Source organism: Ranitomeya variabilis, chromosome 1 (genome assembly GCF_051348905.1).
Source record: "Ranitomeya variabilis isolate aRanVar5 chromosome 1, aRanVar5.hap1, whole genome shotgun sequence".
Lineage (NCBI taxonomy): Eukaryota > Metazoa > Chordata > Amphibia > Anura > Dendrobatidae > Ranitomeya > Ranitomeya variabilis.
The window spans coordinates 995,282,971-995,304,658 of NC_135232.1; the positions used below are offsets into that span (position 1 = coordinate 995,282,971).

General features: G+C 40.9%; 1 protein-coding gene across 1 annotated transcript in view; it reads right to left on the minus strand.

Annotated features, from left to right (window-relative positions):
* Positions 1 to 21,688, minus strand: part of DDX60 (DExD/H-box helicase 60) — a 288,318-nt gene that overhangs the window by 198,382 nt on the left and 68,248 nt on the right. Inside the window, exons 10-13 of the mRNA XM_077279474.1 lie at positions 18,413 to 18,577; positions 7,262 to 7,364; positions 7,050 to 7,165; positions 2,365 to 2,540 (exon numbers count right to left, since the gene is read on the minus strand). Coding sequence (XP_077135589.1) covers positions 2,365 to 2,540; positions 7,050 to 7,165; positions 7,262 to 7,364; positions 18,413 to 18,577 — 560 coding nt within the window. The remainder of the gene's footprint in view (positions 1 to 2,364; positions 2,541 to 7,049; positions 7,166 to 7,261; positions 7,365 to 18,412; positions 18,578 to 21,688) is intronic.

Sequence of the window (21,688 nt, forward strand, 5' to 3'; positions counted from 1 at the left end):
GGTGAAAAAACGCTGCAAAAACGCAGCAAAAATGCTGAAAGAAGTGACATGCCCTATGTCCAAAAAAAGCAGCAAAGCAGAAAATACTGATCAAACAAAAAACCAACGTGTGTGCATGAGATTTCTGAAATCTCATAGGCTTTAATGGTACTGTAAAAAGCAGCTGAAAATTAGCATAAAAAAAAGCAGCAAAAAAGTCCTGTGTGAACGTACCCTAAGTCTCCTCATCTTGGCATGCTTAGCATGTCAATCTCCGCAAGGAGAAACGATACTTCTTGGATATCGGTCAGACGCAGGGTGGATAAAAATCAATGTTTTTTTAAAAAAATCAAAAAAATCGGATTTTTTTGATTTAAATCGGATTTTTTTGATTTAAATCGGATTTTTTTCAATAAACTGCTTTTTGAGGAAAATATTTTACCATCCAAAGGTTCTTCCATCATGAGATAAAGCTGAGTTGTTTAACTCAGTAGAATAAAGGCTGTATATGTGTAACATTCACAATGCCATGCTCTTCCAGAGGTTTCTGTAGGATGCTGACTATCCAACAAGTTTGGGCATGTCAACTGAATGGAAAAAGAAACTAAACCAAAAGTGAAACCAAGCTAGAAGTGTGGAATTAAAGGGGCAGTATGAACAAAATGTGGAGGCTATTAATAGTTTATACAATTAAGACATGCTGCTTTTAAACACCTACCTATTGCCATATAGTAAAACAAAAAAGATTTTTACTTACTTTGGGGTCCCCCCCTCACCCTGGCGTTAGATCGTTGCCCCTAGTTTCGTCCGTGTAACTATGGGCGCACATGCGCACTGCTCTCACTTCTCATTTTAATCGTGATTTATATTAAAAAAAACCTTTTGATTTAAATCAGTGATTTAAATCATGATTAAAATCATGATTTAAATCGATCCGATTTAAATAGAAAAAAATCTTTTGATTTAAATCGTGATTTAAATCATGATTTAAATCGGCGTGATTTAAATCAATCCACCCTGGTCAGACGCCTCTCACTCAGCCATACCAGATCTCCACTTTGCACTGACGAGGGGCAGTGCCCTGAAACAAAGTGTCTGCAAATTGAGATTCTGGTTTGGCTATTATAATAAGACATATGACAAGGCTCATTAAAGGGTCGACATTGACTTGTAGGATTGCTACTTACAATAGGTGGCACTAGAGTTTTAGTTCTCTTCCTCTCTGAAGAGACAATTTGCATAATTAGCATATTTCCTAGAGGAGCATTGCGGCTTTAAGTCTCCTCATCTCGGCATGCTTAGCATGTCAATCTCTGCAAGGAGAAACAATGCTTCTTGGAGATTGTGAAAAAGTAAAATGTTCATTTTTTCCTTCACATTGCTTTAATTCTCGTCAAGCACCTGAAGGGTTAAGAAACTTCTTGACTATAGTTTTGCGCACCTTGATGGGTGCAGTTTTTAGAATTGTGTCACATTTGGGTATTTTCTGTTATATTGACTTCAAATGTGAGGTGGTCCCTAAAGAAAATGGTTTTATAAATTTTGTTGGAAAAATTAGAAATTTCTGATCAACTTTTAAGCCTTATAACGTCCTAACAAAAAAAAATTGTTTCCAAAATTGTGCTGATGTAAAGTAGACATGTGGGAAATGTTATTTATCAACTATTTTGCGTGACACCACTCTCTGCTTTAGGGGTACAAAATTAAAAATTATTGAAGAAATTATTATTAAGTGATATTGAAGAAATTTTACCACTAACATGAAGTACAATATGTCACACCACAAAACAATCTCAGAATCAGTAGGATACATTGAAGCGTTCCAGAGCTATAACCTCAAAAAGTGACATTGGTCAGAATTGTAAAAATTGGCTTGGTCATTAAGTACCAAATTGGCTCTGTACCTAAGGCTACTTTCACACTAGTCCGTCGGTACGGGCTGTCGCAAACCGTCGGCCCGACGTCACAAACCGTCGGCCCGACGTACCGACGGACAGTGTGTTAATTTAGCACAACGTGGGCAGCGGATGCAGTTTTTCAACGCATCCGCTGCCCATTGTGAGTTCCAGGGAGGAGGGGGCGGAGTTCCGGCCGCGCATGCGCGGTTGAAAATGGCGGACTCGACGCACAAAAAAACGTTACATGGAACGTTTTTTTTGTGCCGACGGTCCTCCAAAACACGACGCATCCATCGCACGACGGATGCGATGTGTGGAAATCCGTCGCAATGCGTCGCTAATGAAAGTCTATGGAGAAAAACGCATCCTACGGGCAACTTTGCAGAATGCGTTTTTTTCTCCAAAACGACGCATTGCGACGGACAGCAAACAACGCTAGTGTGAAAGTAGCCTTAGGGGTTAGATATGTTTCCATTTATGAACTCACCTGGGGCTCTTTTTTTCTTACTACAGTCTTGTGAGCAGAACTTTTCTCTTCTAACTTATTATTCTGCAATATAATCTTCTTCGCTGTTTTCACACCTAAACTTTGTCCGTATTGATGTTGAAATGCTTGTAGTTTTTGATAATTGCGGAGCAAATATTTACTATCCTTAGTATTGTCTGTAACAATGAAAAAAAAATTATAAATTAGTTCTATTATTTTGAATGTTATACAGTGGGCCACAAAAACAGGGCCTATAGAAAGCATTGTTCATGTTTTTGTGGTGGCCTCACTGATATGATTTTTTTTTTTAAATTGCCTAGTATTTTTCCAGCATTTTTTTACTGACAAAAAATGCTGCAGTTAATGATTAGCATAAGATCAATAGTGAAATTGGAAACACATGGTAACCAGTGTATTTTGGTTTGCTTTTTGTTGCATTTGTGCATTTTAACATTTTTCCAAACATAGCATGCTCTGTGGACTGAATTTTTTATGCATTTTAACAAAAGCTTCCCCATAGATTAATGGCATTAAAAACTAAAAATAAAAAACTAAGTTAACAAGTGCCACACAAGAAAAACAGTTTAGATTGTGTTTAATATTTCCCTTATGACTTTAAACGGAATCTGTCATCAGGTGTTTGCTATGCAATTTGAGAGCAGCATGAGGCCTGGACAGAGAACAAGATTCCAGAGATGTGTCACTTACCGGGCTGCTTGCTGTAGTTTTGATTAATTCATTGTTTTATCAGCAGGAGATTATCACTAGAGGACTAATACATTTCCTGCCATGTAGTCCTCCATGTTCATTAGCTCCAGTTAACCCAACTCCCACCAATGATTGGAAGTTTTCTACTTATGCACAGTGTACACAAAAAGGTGCCAATCAGTGTTGTAGGTGGGTTAGACAGAGCTCAGCATTTTGAGAACTGGTAGATTGCAGCAGGTAAAAATGTTTTTAAATAAAAAATAAAGCAAGCAGCCCAATAAGTAACACATCACTGGCTTCAGGGTATTTGCCCCCATATCAGAAATGAATAAAAAAACCAAAAACAAAAGAAGAAATTAACAAAGACTATAATTTCATACTCTAACCCTAGTACAGAGAATGCTTGTGTAAAATGCTACAAATTTATTAAGATAAAAAGAAACATTTATTAAGAGGGCTAGGGCTCAATAAATTTATAACACCGTTCACCTACTCATTTGCGTTATAATTTCTGCCATGAATTAAAGTTAATTTGTCAGCCATGCCCCCTTCTTGTACGTTTTGCTCACTATTTTAGAAACTTGGTAAGAACTGGAGAAAATGGAAAAAACTGGCACATCTTTGTGCAAAGTAAACATGTGCAAATTCTCCCCTTCTCTGTATATTTTTTTCCAGTAATTTTATATTTCTGTATAAACCAGCAAGCTTTTTTAACAATATATTGAAAGCATTTTTTTTTTTTAATGTCCTATCCCCACTGTTACATGTATTTAATTTATTAGCTCCTCTTGAGCCCCCTGTAGCCATTCTTGTGGTCTGAACTTCTTGTGATCTTGAACTTCCTGCAAGCTCTCTTCCTGTGCATTTGACAACATTTCCTCGAAGGCAGTGCACTCTGGCTTTTCTGCCAGAACTGTATCGGTCCAACAATTCACTCATTCCTACCATTTTTGCCCACCCACATTACCTACAAAGTACCATCCTGAGACTCCTGTACAGTCTCAAGATGGACACATTACTGACCACTTGATTTCTCCCTCCTAACACTGTCATGAGACTTTCTTGAAGTCAAGTGCAGACAATGGCACCACTCAGGATTAGTACACTGTAAGAGAGCAATATTTCATTAAATATATGAAAACTAGTCCTGCGAAACACTCAGTACCAGGGCCGGACTGGCCATTGGGCACTTCTGGCAAATGCCAGAAGGGCCGGTGCCAGTCGTGGGCCGCTTGATCCGCCTCCCCCTGCCGCCGCAGACTCACCCCTCTGCCGTCGCATTCAACTATACCGGCGTCTATGACGCCTGTAGAGTTGAATGCAATGATGGAGGAGAGAGCGTCTACAGACGCTCCCTCTCCCATCATTCCCCGCTCTGCCTCTGACACTGCGGGTGCGCGATGACGTCATATCATCGCGCACCTGCTGTGTCCCGGGCAGACTGCAGCCGCCGAGACAGGAGCAGGAAGCAACGCAGGCAAGAGGAAAGGTGAGGAGTGTTTTTTTTTTTTTTACTGGACTGTGGGGACATTCTTAGGGGGAGGGGGAGGAGGAGGAGAGATGCGGGCTGTGCTGTATATACCACTGTGCGGGCTGTGCTTGATATACCACTGTGCGGGCTGTGCTGTATATACTACTGTGTGGGCTGTGTTATCTACTATGCGGGCTGTGCTATATACTATGTGGGCTTTGCTATATACTATGGGGAGTATATTATCTTCTATGGAGGGCCATGTTATGTACTATGTGGCTGTGGTATATACTATTGTGGGGGTATATTATATTCTATGGGGGAGGTTGGGTTATATACCCTGGGGGAGGTTGTGTTATATACTATGGGGGGCTGCATTATATTCTATGGGGGGGCTACATTATATATTATGGGGAGGTGGGCTGTATTATATTCTATGGGGATACATTATACTCTGTGGGGTGGCTGCATTATACTCTGTGGGGTGGCTGCATTATACTGTGGGGTGGCTGCATTATACTGTGGGGTGGTTGCATTATACTGTGGGGTGGCTGCATTATACTCTGTGGTTGCCGCATTATATTCTGTAGGGTGGTGGCTACATTATACTATATGTGGGCTGCATTATACTGTATCGAGGACTATGGGGAATACGTTATACTATATGAAGGACTATGGGGTGCATTATACTATGGGATGTGAATTGTACTATATGGATGACTATGGCGGTGCATTATACTATATGGAGCACTATGAGGAGTGTATTATGCTATATGGAGGACTATGAGGAGTGTATTATACTATGTGGAGGACTGAGCAGTGTATTTTAATATATGGAGGACTATAGGGAGTGTATTATACTATATGGAGGACTGTGGAGCACATTATAATATATGGAGGACTATGGGGTGTATCTTACTAAACAAGTAAAATGATGCATATTCAGATTGTTTTTGCCGGAACAAAAATCCTTGTTCTCAGCAGCACATCGCCGCTGTAAACTGTAGATGTGCTGCTGATAACATGATACTGTATGGGGATCGGTTAGTGATTGTTCTGTCCCATCATTCTTTCCCAGACGGTGGAAAGAGGCCAGGAAACAAGTGTTGAACAACTTCAGTATTGTCGATCAAACTCATTTAGCGTCCTGAGATCAGCGCATGTAAATACAACCGAAATGCTTTTGTGTGATGTGCAATATGTTAGCATTTGGGGCCCCATTTTAAACTTTACCTAGGCATAGGGCCCCACTTTGCCTACAACCGGCCCTGCCTACAAGTGTACAAAGATATTATACAGTCACCATGTGACAAGTGGGCCTGTGTAACTTCAAATGCCAGGGCTGAATTTTAGTCCCAGTCCGGCCCTGCTCAGTACAATATCCTCTGCCCAAAGTCAGAGCAAAACTTTAAAAGCATTTCAAATTATGAAAATTCCTCATTTCACACTGGCTTTTCAATGTGTTAATATAATCTGTGAGTCTGGAAAAACTCTTTAAAACTTGGTGTTTATCAACTCCTATAAAGTAGACTATATGAGAAATGTCTGAACAGCATGCCATATAGAGATGAGTGAATATATTCGAGTGGAATTGATTTCTACTTGAATATTACAAAAATCCACATTCGCCATTTGCCGAACTATACAAAGCCATCCAAAAGTTAAACAATAAGACTCATCTCTATGCCCCTCTCCCCGCTCTTTATTGTCCTCTGTCCAGTTCTCAGTGTATTTTCTTATTACCACCAGTGAGCTTTGAATCCCCGAGCCTCTTCATACTAGTTCAGGACTTCTGGCTCTGATGAGGCCTTGGACTTTTTTACACTTGCGTTTCCAAGGTCCTGACACAAGTTGTGACAACATGACTTTGTGACTTTAAGTGCGATTGTGAGTAGGCATAGGAATTCAGGGCTCAATGGTGGTGATATTAATATGCACCGGTGATCAGACAGATGACGATGCAGAGCAGAGGGACTGGACAGGTGAATGGTAAGGTGTGTATAAGTACTTTCTTGTCTTTTACATTTTATGTTTATTATATTTTGTGGTCTGGAGAGACCCCAGATCATAATAAGGTACAATCATTTAGCAGAGAATAATGTAGTTGTGAATTGAATTTTCATGGCAAATCCACACGATTTGGCAAATTTGAATTTTGTTAGGTCTGCTGATCTCTAATTGCATATCTATAGCATCCTAAGTATCCTACTAGTAAAGAAAAAAACATTTGAAAGCGCTCCAATGCAAAAACAAAAATCCCCCCAAAATAATCTTTGTATAAAGTAAATTTAATATTGCACTATAGACTTTAATGTAACATGTAGCCAAATAAAAAAGCTGTTCAAATTGGCATGAAAAATACTGGAAAACTAGTCAAAAACCCTGTCCTGTGGGTGAATTTTGTCAAGATGACGCAACAAACTTTCTGACTGGAATTATACAATAGAATCTTCAATAGATTCATTATTATTTTGTCTCCTGTATTGAGAATAATAAAAATGTTTACCTTCACGTTCACACTTTGTTCTGTCATAGTCATCACTTAGAGGGCGGTGTACATGCCAGTGCCAAAGTTCATCATACATTTCTGTGTTTTTCAAGATGGGAATTCGTGGATCATCACTAAATAATAAAACAATTACCGTAAATAAAAGAAACATATTTCAAACCTCTTATGAAAGGGAGTAGCCCAAGTCATCTGTCGATATATCAGTATACCTGCTTAATACCGGGAGTTGCTTGATCAGATCTCCAGCATAATCTTCAATGACATCAGAACGTATGGGTATCAAACCAACAGGGAGAACTTCTTTTCCTATGACTTGTGAAAATAAAACGATAGAAATAAATATTATTGTCTGGTCTTATGATGTTAATGACTTATCCTTAGCATGACCGATGACCTTTCAAGAGGTATGCAAGGGTGGGCATCTGAATTGTCCTTCCTTGACGTGCTGTCTTGCTCTTTGGTACTTAAAAATGATGCATGGGTTAGCAAAGGATTAATGATGTCAGCTGCTTACCAGTATAAAGGGTGTGAGGAATACATACAACTATACGTAATGTGTACTTTTATACACTGCTTAGCATAAGTCAGTACACCCCATTTGAAAAGTAAGAGTTTAATCAAAATCTCACTGAATACAAGAACAATTTTCATAATTTTGACAAGACTGAGTTTGATAAGACATTGTTTTGACACATAACATGAAAGTAAGGGTAATAATCTAACCTTTCATTATAAAATCTTCAGTTTCACTCAAGTTAGTTGATATACAAAATGAATAAACCCCACATCAAAAACAACAATTTTGTATGACATCCATAATTTTTTAATACTAGAGGTTAGGACCGTCCTAACCGGATACACCTTAGCGCTGGTGGGATGGCGTTTACGCTTTGTTTTTGATAATAAAAAGTGTGTACTGAGTGCCTTATGTTATTTATATGCATTATTGCTTTTTACTTACTATAGGTAGCATTCACACAGACAATGGAGTCTGAAAAAAGTTATCTATGCTCAGGAGTCATGAAACCAAGATAAATGTTTTGAAACTAATTGCCTCAAAATTGTATGGCATTGGTGAGGAGTACAAAGAAATGTGTAGGGCTGTGTGATTTCCAAATTGAGGAGATCCCCAAATAAACCCTCACTAGATGACCATAAAATGGAACTTTTATTTCTATTAATTAAAATAAATGAAATGCAAATGGTATAAAACGCTTTGTCCCTAATCTGTTTTAGAAGTCTGCAGTTATTTTATGCAGTATTCCTGCTAATTTATATTTAGAAAGTGTATAGCACCCGGTATGTTAATACATATTGGCAGAATAGGGCAACAAATTTTAGCACCAGCATCACCCCAATATGTTTCACCACACTAGCGGCGTCATCAGGGGATGGGGCATAGGCTTAACTTAGTCCAACTAATAAATTCCCTAAGAATAAGGGCTTACGGGCTTATTCACATTGTTGATTTTCGCACTTGATTTGATTCACAAAAAAAATGATTACAACAGATGATTGTGATCTGATTTTTTGTGTTATGGGTTGCTCACACAAGCAAATAAATTGGACTAGCCCAGTGCTATTCCATGGGGCAGTGCACATCTGCGATTATTGAGAAACCTTTTGCTCGAACAAGGCATAGTACACACTATAAATTAATTAATTGCAGTTCAGACCATTTTGTCTATTTCATTGAATGTCGTGCCTGTAACCTTTAAGTACTGTATATTGGCTGCACAATCAGAAAACTAAAAAAAGGGATTGCTGAACACCTCACAAATATAAAAAATAATAACAGTACATATTCAGGAGCGGCAAACACAAGACTCGTTAAAGGGTTGATTGTGACTTGTAGGATCGCTCCTTCCAACAGGTGGTGCTATAGAGTTCAAGTCCTCTTTTTCTCTGAAGAGGCAATTTGCATATTAAATTTCCCAGAGGAACTTGTAGGAATTGCAAAGGTTCAGGCCATATGGAAAAGAATGCACAAATCCTGTTATGTGTAATTCTTGTGGTGAGGAGGGCCATAAGTATCAGGACTGTAAGGCCAGGATCAGTCCTAGGTCTTACGCTGAGGTTTCAGGTGGGGCAGCTGCACCCCCTGCTGCTGCTGTTGACATTCCACAGGTTACAGGCCTGGATCTTATTGAGGAACCTGAAATCATGGATGCACATGAGGAGGCCCTGCCCCAAACGGAGTCTCCCAGCCCAGAGGCGGCCGTTTTGGAACTTGCTGATGTTGAAGCTGAGATCCTTCATCAATCTGATGTCTGTGGGGAAGGGAGTTGGAGGGTTCTCTTGGTAATCCCCCACTGTATCTTGGTTAGCTACTGAGGAGGAGTTGGCCAGTTGTGGAAGTCAAGGTGACTTCACTCTTGCAAGGCCCTCTGAGGACGAGGAGCCTGGAATTTCCTGTAAGAAGCCCAGAACAGATTGGGCAGATGCCGGTGAAGATTGTTTAAGTCCAGTGAGTGAACATAGTTACACTCAGAATGTTTTTTCTCCTGACACCAATGCTTTTTTAGGCATTCCCGCAGATGTAAACAGTTTTGGGGTGTTGCAGTTCCAGATGGAAGACGAAATAGGCTGAAGTGGCCTGTTTGTCGTCATGTAAATAACACCATCATGTTATGGCTCCCCAAGCTGGTTGGGGCATTGTGTCCCTGAATAGCAGGCTAAGTAGATCTAAATCCAGGAGAGCAATCATCCTAGATGATATCAAACAGATGAATGCTCACATGTTTTGTCTTCAGGAATGTGGGATTGAGGACTCTTCAAGCGATAAGGACTGGCCTTACGGACAGCATGTATGGTCTGGCTCATGTGTTAATACGAATGATGGGCTAGGGATATTATTGGGTAACAGAGATTAGTTTAGATAGCTACACGGTGATAGAGGTGGGTAGATGTATAAGTGCATATGTTAGCTATAGGGGATGGCGGGCTAGAATTATTAATGTGTACTGTCCATCGGGAAAAAAAAGAAAAAAGGAGCGGCTGGCGCTTTTGAAAAAAGTTTGTTTCTTCTGGGCAAAATGCCTACAGTTTTAGTTGAAGACTTTAATTGCAGCACAGAAGGGAATTGTGACATAACTGGTGAAAAGTTATCCAATCTTATTTCTGATTTTTCCCTTCTAGATACTGCTGCTCTGAAATTTGGCATCCCACCACCGCCAACATGCCATGCTGATAGGGGTGGTATTGTATCTAGGATAGATAAAATGTTGTCTTCCAAAAATATGCTGTGTGTGAATTTTGAACCAAACGCTGTACCCTTTTCTGATCATGAGTATTTGAGAGATGTGTTTAGTGCGGTTGATGACAGTGTGTATAGGGGTGGGGTTTGGAAACTGAATGTAAGATTGTTAGAAGATGTGGATGTGATGAATAAATTAAAAATTAAGTATAAAGAGTGGAGAGTATGTACAGTAAGAGGGATTTTGCGTGTGTGCTGGAACTGTGGGACTGGGTTAAGGTGTGTTGCAAAAAATTCTTCAAAAAACGGGGCTATAAAAAAGCTATTTGTCGGAACAGATTTAATGATTTAAACAGGCATTTAGACTGGTTAAGAAAGCGTGAAGAAAGTGGGATGGACGTGTCTGATCTGCCGTCTGAGTGAATTAAAGCGTGTTATGGATGAAAAAGGGAAAGAAATCATCTATCGCACCAAAATACAACATCTGGAGAAAGATGAAAAGTGCACTAGGTACTTTTTTAAGAAAATGAATGGGAGAATGGTTGATATGAATAAAGTTCTGGATAGGAAAGGTTTGTGTGTGTCAGGTGAGAATGTGATAAAGGAGGTGAATAGGTTCTATAGTAAGTTATATGATAGAAAATGGATTGATTCTGGTCTAGTTTCAGAAGTGTTGAATGGGTTAGAGAACAAGTTGGATAGTGGACAATGTGATATTTTGAATGAAGATGTGATTATGGATGAATGGATGAAGTAGAAAACGTGATGAAGAGTGCCAAAAGAATAAGACACCAGGTAAAGACGGATTGCCGGTAGATTTCTATGTGAAAGCATGGGATTTTCTGGGTGCTGATTTTACTGAGATATGTAAGTATATGTGGGAGAGTGGTAAGTTGTGTGAATCAATGAAAGAGGGTGTGATTGTGCTTGTTGTAGCATAGCGACTGGTGATGTGATTAATGGGCGGTATGTATCGCAGCAGTAGGTGGCCCTGTGATGGAAGCCTGGGTATGTTTTGCTCAGCAGATCTACTGCTGAGGGATTTGTTTTAGATTGGGAAGGCTTCCAGGTGATTGGAGAGATGGGTGGGTCCAGTCACCTACAAACCCACCCACAGGGATGTATCTGAATACCCAAGATGAAGCCTGTACGTGATTGTGTTTGAGAACTTGCGGTGACGTCACGATTACCTGACTAGGCATGTGATAGGTACCTGGGTGTGGTTACACCTATGTAATGGAGGTGTGTTTGGCACATGGGAGCGAGTGCTGGCTAGTCTCAGCCAGAGCAAGGAGGCCTGTGAGATGCCTCCGGAGTGGACGGTCTGATAACCGTGTGTGATACTGACCGGGGTCAGTGAGAGATGTCTGTGGGATACCTCGGAGGATAAGAGGGATCTGAGAACCTGTGTGGTCGGCACCAACAGGTAACGGAAAGGTATCTGTGTTATACTGACCGGGGTCAGAAAGAGAGAGAGAGACTGTGTTTACTCTATGGGATACCTCTGAGGATAAGAAGCATCCGGGAACCTGTGTGATAGACGCCAACAAGTAACGGAATGTAATCCGTGTTATGATGACAGGGGTCAGTGAGGGACTGTGGTTCCACTGTAAAGCTGAATGTGTACAGACGGTGTTCAGGCTGTTGCACACTACCAAGTTCCTGAGGTTGTTGTTTATTCTGATGTCGAAATTAACCAAATAGACTGTTTTTATAAGAAAATCGTGCCTGTGTGCGTTTATCCCGTTGCCAAGCAAGTGTCCCCCAAGACACGCAGTAAGCATTATCTTACATTGTGTATAAGAAAGGTGAGAGGAAGTGCTTAGAGAATTAGAGACCTATAACGTTGCTGAATGCAGATTACAAAATCTATAGCAAATTGTTGGTGAATCGTACGCGTGAGTTGATTGGTAGTGTTGTGGATGAGAATCAAGTGTGTGCTGTGCCTGGAAGGCGTATGAGTAATAACTTATTGTTATTAAGGGATTTGACTGGAGACTGCATGGGAAGGAAACAGAAGTGTTTGGTTCTGACAATTGATTTTGAGAAAGCGTTTGATAGGGTCTCGCATGTGTTTTTGTTTAAAGTTCTGGAGAGAATGGGATTTCCTAAAAAAAAAAAATTGTGAATGGGATAATGTTTTTGTATGATGGTGTGTCAAGTGAGTTTCTTGTTAATTAATAGAGGTTGAGTGAGAAAATGAATATTATGTCTGGGTTAAGACACGGCTGTCCCATGTCCCCTGTCTTGTTTGTACAGTACAGACCAAAAGTTTGGACACACCTTCTCATTCAAAGATTTTTCTGTATTTTCATGACTATGAAAATTGTACAGTCACACTGAAGGCATCAAAACTATGAATTAACACATGTGGAATTATATACTTAACAAAAAAGTGTGAAACAACTGAAAATATGTCTTATATTCTAGGTTCTTCAAAGTAGCCACCTTTTGCTTTGATTACTGCTTTGCACACTCTTTGCATTCTCTTGAGGAGCTTCAAGAGGTAGTCACCGGAAATGGTCTTCCAACAGTCTTGAAGGAGTTCCCAGTGATGCTTAGCACTTGTTGACCCTTTTGCCTTCACTCTGCAGTCCAGCTCACCCCAAACCATCTCGATTGGGTTCAGGTCTGGTAACTGTGGAGGCCAGGTCATCTGGCGTAGCACCCCATCAATCTCCTTCTTGGTCAAATAGCCCTTACACAGCCTGGAGATGTGTTTGGGGTCATTGTCCTGTTGAAAAATAAATGATGGTCCAACTAAACACAAACCGGATGGAATAGCATGCCGCTGCAAGATGCTGTGGTAGCCATGCTGGTTCAGTATGCATTCAATTTTGAATAAATCCCCAACAGTGTCACCAGCAAAGCACCCCCACACCATCACACCTCCTCCTCCATGCTTCACGGTGGGAATCAGGCATGTAGAGGCCATCCGTTCACCTTTTCTGCGTCGCACAAAGACACAGTCGTTGGAACCAAAGATCTCAAATTTGGACTCATCAGACCAAAGCACAGATTTCCACTGGTCTAATGTCCATTCCTTGTGTTCTTTAGTCCAAACAAGACTCTTCTGCATGTTGCCTGTCCTTAGCAGTGGTTTCCTAGCAGCTATTTTACAATGAAGGCCTGTTGCACAAAGTCTCCTCTTAACAGCTGTTGTAGAGATGTGTCTGCTGCTAGAACTCTGTGTGGCATTGACCTGGTCTCTAATCTGAGCTGCTGTTAACCTGTGAATTCTGAGGCTGGTGACTCGGATAAACTTATCCTCAGAAGTAGAGGTGACTCTTGGTCTTCCTTTCTTGGGGCGGTCCTCATGTGAGCCAGTTTCTTTGTAGTGCTTGATGGTTTTTGCAACTGCACTTGGGGACACTTTCAAAGTTTTCCCAATTTTTCGGACTGACTGACCTTCATTTCTTAAATTCATGATGGCCACTCGTTTTTCTTTACTTAGCTGCTTTTTTCTTGCCATAATACAAATTCTAACAGTCTATTCAGTAGGACTATCAGCTGTGTATCCACCAGACTTCTGCACAACACAACTGATGGTCCCAACCCCATTTATAAGGCAAAAAATCACACTTATTAAACCTGACAGGGCACACTTGTGTAGTGAAAACCATTCCCGGTGACTACCTCTTGAAGCTCATCAAAAGAATGCCAAGAGTGTGCAAAGCAGTAATCAAAGCAAAAGGTGGCTACTTTGAAGAACCTAGAATATAAGACATATTTTCAGTTGTTTCACACTTTTTTGTTAAGTATATAATTCCACATGTGTTAATTCATAGTTTTTATGCCTTCAGTGTGAATGTACAATTTTCATAGTCATGAAAATACAGAAAAATCTTTGAATGAGAAGGTGTGTCCAAACTTTTGGTCTGTACTGTATGTGTGATTGAACATTTGTTGTGCTTGGTGAGACGTGATGAAATTGTGCAAGGATTGTTGGTACCTGGGAGTGGTGGGAAGCATATGAAGGTTCTTGGATGTATGGATGATGTTGTGGCTATGAGTGAAAGTGTTGCGTTTATGAGTAGGGTTAAGTTGCTTTTGGAGTTTTTCTGACGTGCGTCTGGCTTTGGAGTGAATTGGAATAAATGTAGTTTTAAATGTTTTGGGGACGACAAGATTAAAATGAAGGGGTAAAGTGCGATGGGGTGCTATCAAAGCACTGTGAGTATTATTTAATAAGGACTTGGATGGTAATGAGAGCTGGGAGGAGTGTGGATTGCGCATAGAACTTAAGTTAAATTTTTGGCGACTGAGAGACTTGACCTTGTGTGGTAAGATTTTGATCATAAAAGCGGTGATTCTTCCAATTTTGCTTTTTATTGCACCAGTTTTTCCACCATCTTATAGAAAAATAAAGAGTGGAAAAGTTAGTTTTTACTTTTTTTCTGGAGCAGTAAAATAGAGAAACTTAAGAGAGAAAGTCTTTTCAACGCTTGTCACCATGGTGGCATGGTCTTTCCAAACATTGAGATTTTTCTGGGGCTTCAGTATATCAAAACTGTAGTTATTTTGTTGAATAAAAAGCTAAGGGAGCATATATGGCAAGTTATTCTACTGGTTGGATGTTATTTAGCTTATGTTGGAGAAAGAGGGATGCTAGAGTGCCTGTTGCTTTCAAGTGCCCGGTCTAGTATGAGGTGATTGAAAAGTTTTTGAGAAAGCATGATTTACTGAGTGTGCCGATGAACGACTTTAGAATGGCTAAGAATGTGATGAAAATAATATGTAAAAATAAGGTATAATGTAGTATTGTGGGTTTGAGAGGGAATGAAATTTCTGTTGCATGGAAGAGTTTGGGAACGCATGGGATGTCAAATAGATAAAGGGATATTGTATGGATGTCCTTGCATAATATTTTGCCTGTGCGACGGGTTCAGAAGAGAAGAGGTCTTACCAGAAAGGATGTGTGCCCGAGAGAAGGATGTGGTGGATGTGAGACTGTGTGTCATACTATGTGTGGAAGTGTGTAGATGTGTTGTGTAAGGAGTTAGCGGGTGTGAGTTTTATTAATTGGCGTGTTGCGATGTTTGGAATTGGTACATGCAGTTGTGTGAAAAATAGAATACTATGGTTAATTATGACTTATGTGATGCAGAGTTTGTGGGATGTGAGGAATTTAGGACTTTTCAAAGAGAAGCATATATCTGTGAATAAGTGTGTCGGGCTGATCCTTTCTAGATTATTCTTGATTTATAAATTAGACAGCAAAGGCGGTGGTGGTTCAGATGCAGAGGGCATTTTGAAATTTAAAAAATGGCAGCACCTGATCATATATCAGTGAATTTCATTGATGTTTAGCTATAGGGTTTTAGGGTGTCTTGTTTATACCTTTGGTTTGTTATACTAAAATAAATATGAACCATGAAGATGAGAGTTTGAAACAACAACGTTTAAGTTGATGAGCTTACATTGAGTTGTTTATAACTAACCTGAATGGTTATAAAAAAAAAAAGAAACACTAGAAATTGAGATACTGATTTGGCTTTTATCCTAAGTCATATTACAAGACTCGTTAAAGGGTTCATTGTGACGTGTAGGATCGCTACTTCCAACAGGTGGCGCTATAGAGTTCAAGTCCTCTTTTACTCTGAAGAGGATATTTGCATAGCCCTTAGAAAGGCTTTTTGGATCCTTCACCTAAATACTAAGTTTACCAGAGGTATGAATTATGGGAATCATTTAGCAACATTATCAATTTCTTGGCAGTCTTGCTTGTTTTTTTTTTTGCTGTTTTGATCATGCAATGTATTTTTTTCTATCGCAGTACTGATATAACTGAAACATCTTTGGAACCACACACCTTTCGTTTGTATGATTCAATTATCGTCCATTGACAGTGTTTGGTTTTGGCTACATACATAACCAGGTCTTTTTTTCTGTATCACATCCTATGACTAAGGGCACCGTGTGTGCCAGAAACAAGTGAGATGTTGCTCTTAATGGGTTTTTCTTTTAATGGATTACAAATAACATGGATTTTCAAATTATCTTTATGGCGGTGCTTGATTATACTCCTCACCCTCCCCTCCAACTTTCTATACTAAAAGGGGTTGTCCACTTTCAGAAAAGTTTTTCCTATAAGCTCAGTTAGTAGTAAAAAAAAAATAAAAAAATCAAACTGAGCTTTACCTACCCTTTCCAAGTCCAGTGATAAGTCTCCAGTGCTGCTCCCTGTGTTGGTTGTTGTCTGCTGCACTGACATCATGTCAACAGTGCTGCTGACAACTGAGCTCAGCCGCTCTGCCAACGTAGAAGGCACGAGCCACTGAGGTCACTGACTACAGTGACAGTGACTGACTACAGCTCTTTCAATGGGACGTCAGTGTTGCAGACAATAACACACACTGGGAGCAGCAGCTGAGACTCAGGGCTTGACCTGGGCACCGTAAGTAAAGATTTTTTTTTTGCTACTGGCAGAGCTTATATGAAAAACGCTTGTGAAAGAGGACAACCTCTTTAACTCTACAAATTAACATACCGTATATACTCGAGTATAAGCCGACCCGAGTATAAGCTGACCCCCCGAATTTTGCCACAAAAAAATGGGAAAACTTATTGACTCGAGCATAAGCCTAGGGTGGAAAATGCAGCAGCTACCGGTAAATGTCAAAAGTAAAAATAGATACCAATAAAAGTAAAATTAATTGAGACATCAGTAGGTTAAGTGTTTTTGAATATCCATATTGAATCAGGAGCCCCATATAATGCTCCATACAGTTCATAATGGGCCCCACAAGATGCTCCATATTAAAATATGCCCCATATAATGCTGCACAAAGGTTAATAATGGCCCCATAAGATGCTCCATAGAAACATTTGGCCCATACAATGCTGCATAAAGGTTGATGGCCCCATAAGATGCTCCACACATTATGGCCCCATAAGATGCTCCACACATTATGGCCCCATGAGATGCTCCATACATTATGGCCCCATAAGATGCTCCATACATTATGGCCCCATAAGATGCTCCATACATTATGGCCACATAAGATGCTCCATACATTATGGCCACATAAGATGCTCCATACATTATGGCTCCATAAGATGCTCAAAATATTATTCCCCATTAAGATGCTCCACACATTATGGCACCATAAGATGCTCCATACATTGTGGCCCCCTTAGGATGCTCAATACATTATGGCCCCATGAGATGCTCCACACATTAGGGGCCCCATGAGATGCTCCACACATTATGGCCCCATGAGATGCTCCATACATTGTGGCCCCATAAGATGCTCCACACATTATGGCCCCATAAGATGCTCCACACATTATGGCCCCATGAGATGCTCCATACATTGTGGCCCCATAAGATGCTCCACACATTATGGCCCCATGAGATGCTCCATACATTGTGGCTCCATAAGATGCTCCACACATTTGCCCCATTTGCTGTTGCTGCAATTAAAATAAAAAAAATCACATACTCACCTCTCTTCGCTCAGGCCCCGGCACTTGCGATAGTCACCTTCCTCGTTCCATCGCTGCACGCTGCTCTGTCTTCCATCCTCTGCACTGACTGTTCAGGCAGAGGGTGGCGCGCACACTAATCGTGTCATCGCGCCCTCTGACCTGAACAGTGACAGCCAGAGGACGGAAGACAGATCAGCGTGCAGCGATGGAACGAGGAAGGTGACTATCGCGCAATGCTCACCTCCCCTGATATACTCACCTGCTCCCGACGCGGTCCCTGGCAGCGTCTCACTGTCAGATGGTCTCCGGGAGCCGGCGGCATCTTCCTGTGTTCAGCGGTCACGTACCACTCACTACAGTAATGAATATGCATGCATATTCATTACTGTAATGAGCGGTACCACGTGACCGCTGAACACAGGAAGAGCTGACCGGAGACCATGGGACATGCAGGGACAGCGCCAGGAGCAGGTGAGTATGTGACAGCCGCCGCTCCCCCTCACCCGCACCCCACGCCGACACTGACTCGAGTATAAGCCGAGAGGGTCACTTTCAGCCCATTTTTTGGGGCTGAAAATCTCCGCTTATAATCGAGTATATATGGTATTACATTTTACAACTTGAGACAATGCCATATAGCCAACTGCTACACATTGATATATATATATATATATGGTAAACAATATAGATAACACAAAATAATAACATGAAAATATTATAAATATATTCTTACCCTGTACAGATGAATCTTGTGCTAGTAAAAATGTTGCTGTCTTTCGGAGTTCATACGACAGAAAATCTTCACTATCAGGGATTAAACTGCCTACAGAAGCTTTTATACTTTCCCAGAGGCTTTCATACAATTGATTTATTTCATTACCGAATTCAAATGTAAATTCTGCAAGAAAACAGTAAATGAGACAGTGAAGGCCCTATTTACCATGCATGCTTTTTTCCAATTTTAATAATGCCCTTCCTTTTTGCAAAATTGCAAAGTGTATTAGTTCGAGACCATTACATGCCCAAGTATTAAAGCCGCCAGCTTTCAGTCATGGGGTTGCACAGAACAACTACATTTACCGCGCACAACACCGCTCACTATTCTGTAAGTAGTGGCTGTAAGCATGCCCTGGCACTTTTACAGCTGGCTCTGCACCAAATCTGTGCAGAATAAGCTGTCAATCAAGTGCCTGCGCATGCTAACAGCCACTGCTTACAGTATAGTGAGCAGTGGTGAATGCAGCTGCTTAATGCAACCTTATAACTGAAAGCTGGTAGCAACCTGGAGGAAATAATTTCATTTTATTCTGGCAGCGAGACTTTCAGTAAGGCAGTTGGACAACATTGAAGCACAATTAACCTGCAATTAGTCTACAAGTAAATAACTCTTTCCAGACGGTCAGGTTTATTTTGTAGCAATTTTTTAGTGTGGATTGCTGTACGCTAAAGATTAGCAACATTATTAGGTGCAATTCGAATTTATGACAAATTTTTAGGAATTTGCTCACATGACCTTGTGCACAGCTGGGTCACATAGCATAGCACAGCCAATCAGGAAGAGCATCATAGCCTAAATAAAAGCAGATGCAGGGGATGCAGCAGCCTTTTTGTGTTGAAACTGGATATTGAAATGAGGTCCACAGCACACAGGCTTGCCATAGAGACAGTGAAAGAAAATTGTAAAACACTGAAAAAATATATAGAATATGTGATAGAACAGCAGTGAAGGACAGTGTTACTTTGACATTACTAAGGCTGTGTTTGCATTAAAGAGTTTGAAAGTTGTTATAGTCCTAGTGTAAGAGTAAGGAGTAGTGATGAGCACGAAGTGATGGTACGAATATGGCACATTCGGATTCGTGATAGCAAGCATTAGCAAAATTTTACAAAATTGGAAAAAATCGTTAACATTAGATAAAAGTGCGGGAAAATATTTGCGTTGCCACAAGAGTATTTACAGCACTTTAGCAACAATAATGGTGGTGTATCATGAGCGTTTGGCACATGTTTGATGAGGGGAGGGGGTTTTCAGAGCTCAGAGGCGCGGTGTTCTTGTAAACAGTCTATGTTTTTTTCCTAACTTTATGTATGCACATTGCGGCAAGCCAATTAGCAAGCAGGAAACACCCACAATGTCCTGACACAACAGCTTGTGTCATTTGCTGCTGAAATCACATGCCCCTCTCCATATAAATAGCGGACATCTTGTTTTAGTGCCATTTTGACACTGTAACAGTGTAGAGAGGCTGCTCTTGACCCTGCCACTGTTAGCAGCAAGATTTTAGCTAGTTAGCTAGGCAGTTGTATATCAGTCAGATAGTGTAGCTAGCTAGTGTCCATTATGGCTGTTAAATTCACCTTCCAGCATTTTTTTGGGCCATTACTGAGGTCCACAGACAAAGCCAGCAGGGAACATATACTACAAGTGTGTTGTGCACTGCTTCTATTGTGCCCCATGCACGAGTATAGCATTCTAAATAATATTTCTTCACTAGCTAAAGGTTAAACAGCCGGCTGTATCCCACCTTGTCATTTAGTGCTGTGGTGATATGAAACTGTCTGCAGACGTAAGGCACATTAAAAAGAATTTCATTTTTTCTGTTGCTGAATATGATGCAGCCTGCCATGTCCCACAAGGTTCAGTTGTAGGGCCAGGAACTATGCTTAGAGGGCACACGCATGATCCCTCCATCTTAAAGGGATGGCCCACATCAACCTAAGGTATTCTCAACCTATAGCTGGGCGACAACTTCTATTTAAGGCTTCTCCTCCAACATGAGGTGCCTGAGCTACGTTGTTAGTTTGCCTTGCATGCCTTGCATGTTTGCTAGTTGTCAGGTTCTCCAGGTCCACCTGTCTGCTTGTCTACCCTGTACCCATCTGCTCTTACCTGTCTGTGCCCGTCTGCTCGTACCTGTCTGTGATCTTCTGTCCAGCAGCCGGTCCAGTCTGCATCTGCCAGTGCTTTTCTGTTCCCCAGCTGGTCCCATCTGCACCTGTGGTTCCAGAGTACCTACTGTGCCTGCCTGGATTTTTCATCCCTCCTTTGGCAATAGCAGCTTACCTGCTGTAGGGGGTCAGCTGCTACCTTCTGTAGGTCAGCCATGGAGTAGCACCTGGTGCCACCTCTTTGTACCTCCTTGGGTCACAGTTTTCACCTATTGCCACTTGTCTGCTTCCAGGCTTTCAGAGGCATATGGAACAGTGATTCCACCACCTTGAACGTTACAGTCTCCATGTGCTGGTTTGGCTGTACTGGAAGAGGTGTCAGTCCCCGCTATACTACTTCTACTCTATTGCAATTGATGCCACTTTGCTGGTGTCTGCCACTAATTTTTGTAAATGTGTAGACTCTTGGTTGTGTCTCCTTCATGCGTGTTGCCTGTAGCAATAGGCCTCCAAGACCGTCAGGCCTCCACTTCCTTCGAGTCAACTACTCATGTATTATCCTTAAATTTTTCTGACAATAGTAGTCTACAAAACTGATATTTGTGCCAACTGAGTGTGGCTCAGCATGAAAGCAGGTAGAGGCTTTACATGTGGTATCAGGGCTCTGAGCAAAGGAGGTCTACACCGATCCCTCACCCACCTCATCTTACTGTGACATTCAATTTAAAGCTGCAAATGCTGTTCCAGACCCCGATACTTCATGTCTGGCTGATTGCTGCAGTGCCATGCTAAAATTTGCACTGTGGGTGAATTGAGGCCACTTTTATTTGTCTGTCCCTCATTTGATGTATTTTGGTAGCAATTTGGGCTGTTATAAATTGTTGTGCGTGCGTTTGTTTTTGCCTCCCATTAACCTGAATGGTGTTCGGTTGTGTTTAGCGAATATTCAACTAACTAATCAGTGAATATTGCAAATTCGGCAATGGTAATCTGAACCGAACAATGAAATATTCACTCATCTCTAGTAAGGAGAAAGAAAAAAACATCTTCCTTGAAGAAATTCAAATTTTTGCAAAGATATAATTTTAGTGTATTATTGTTGTGTGTTTTTAAACTTGTT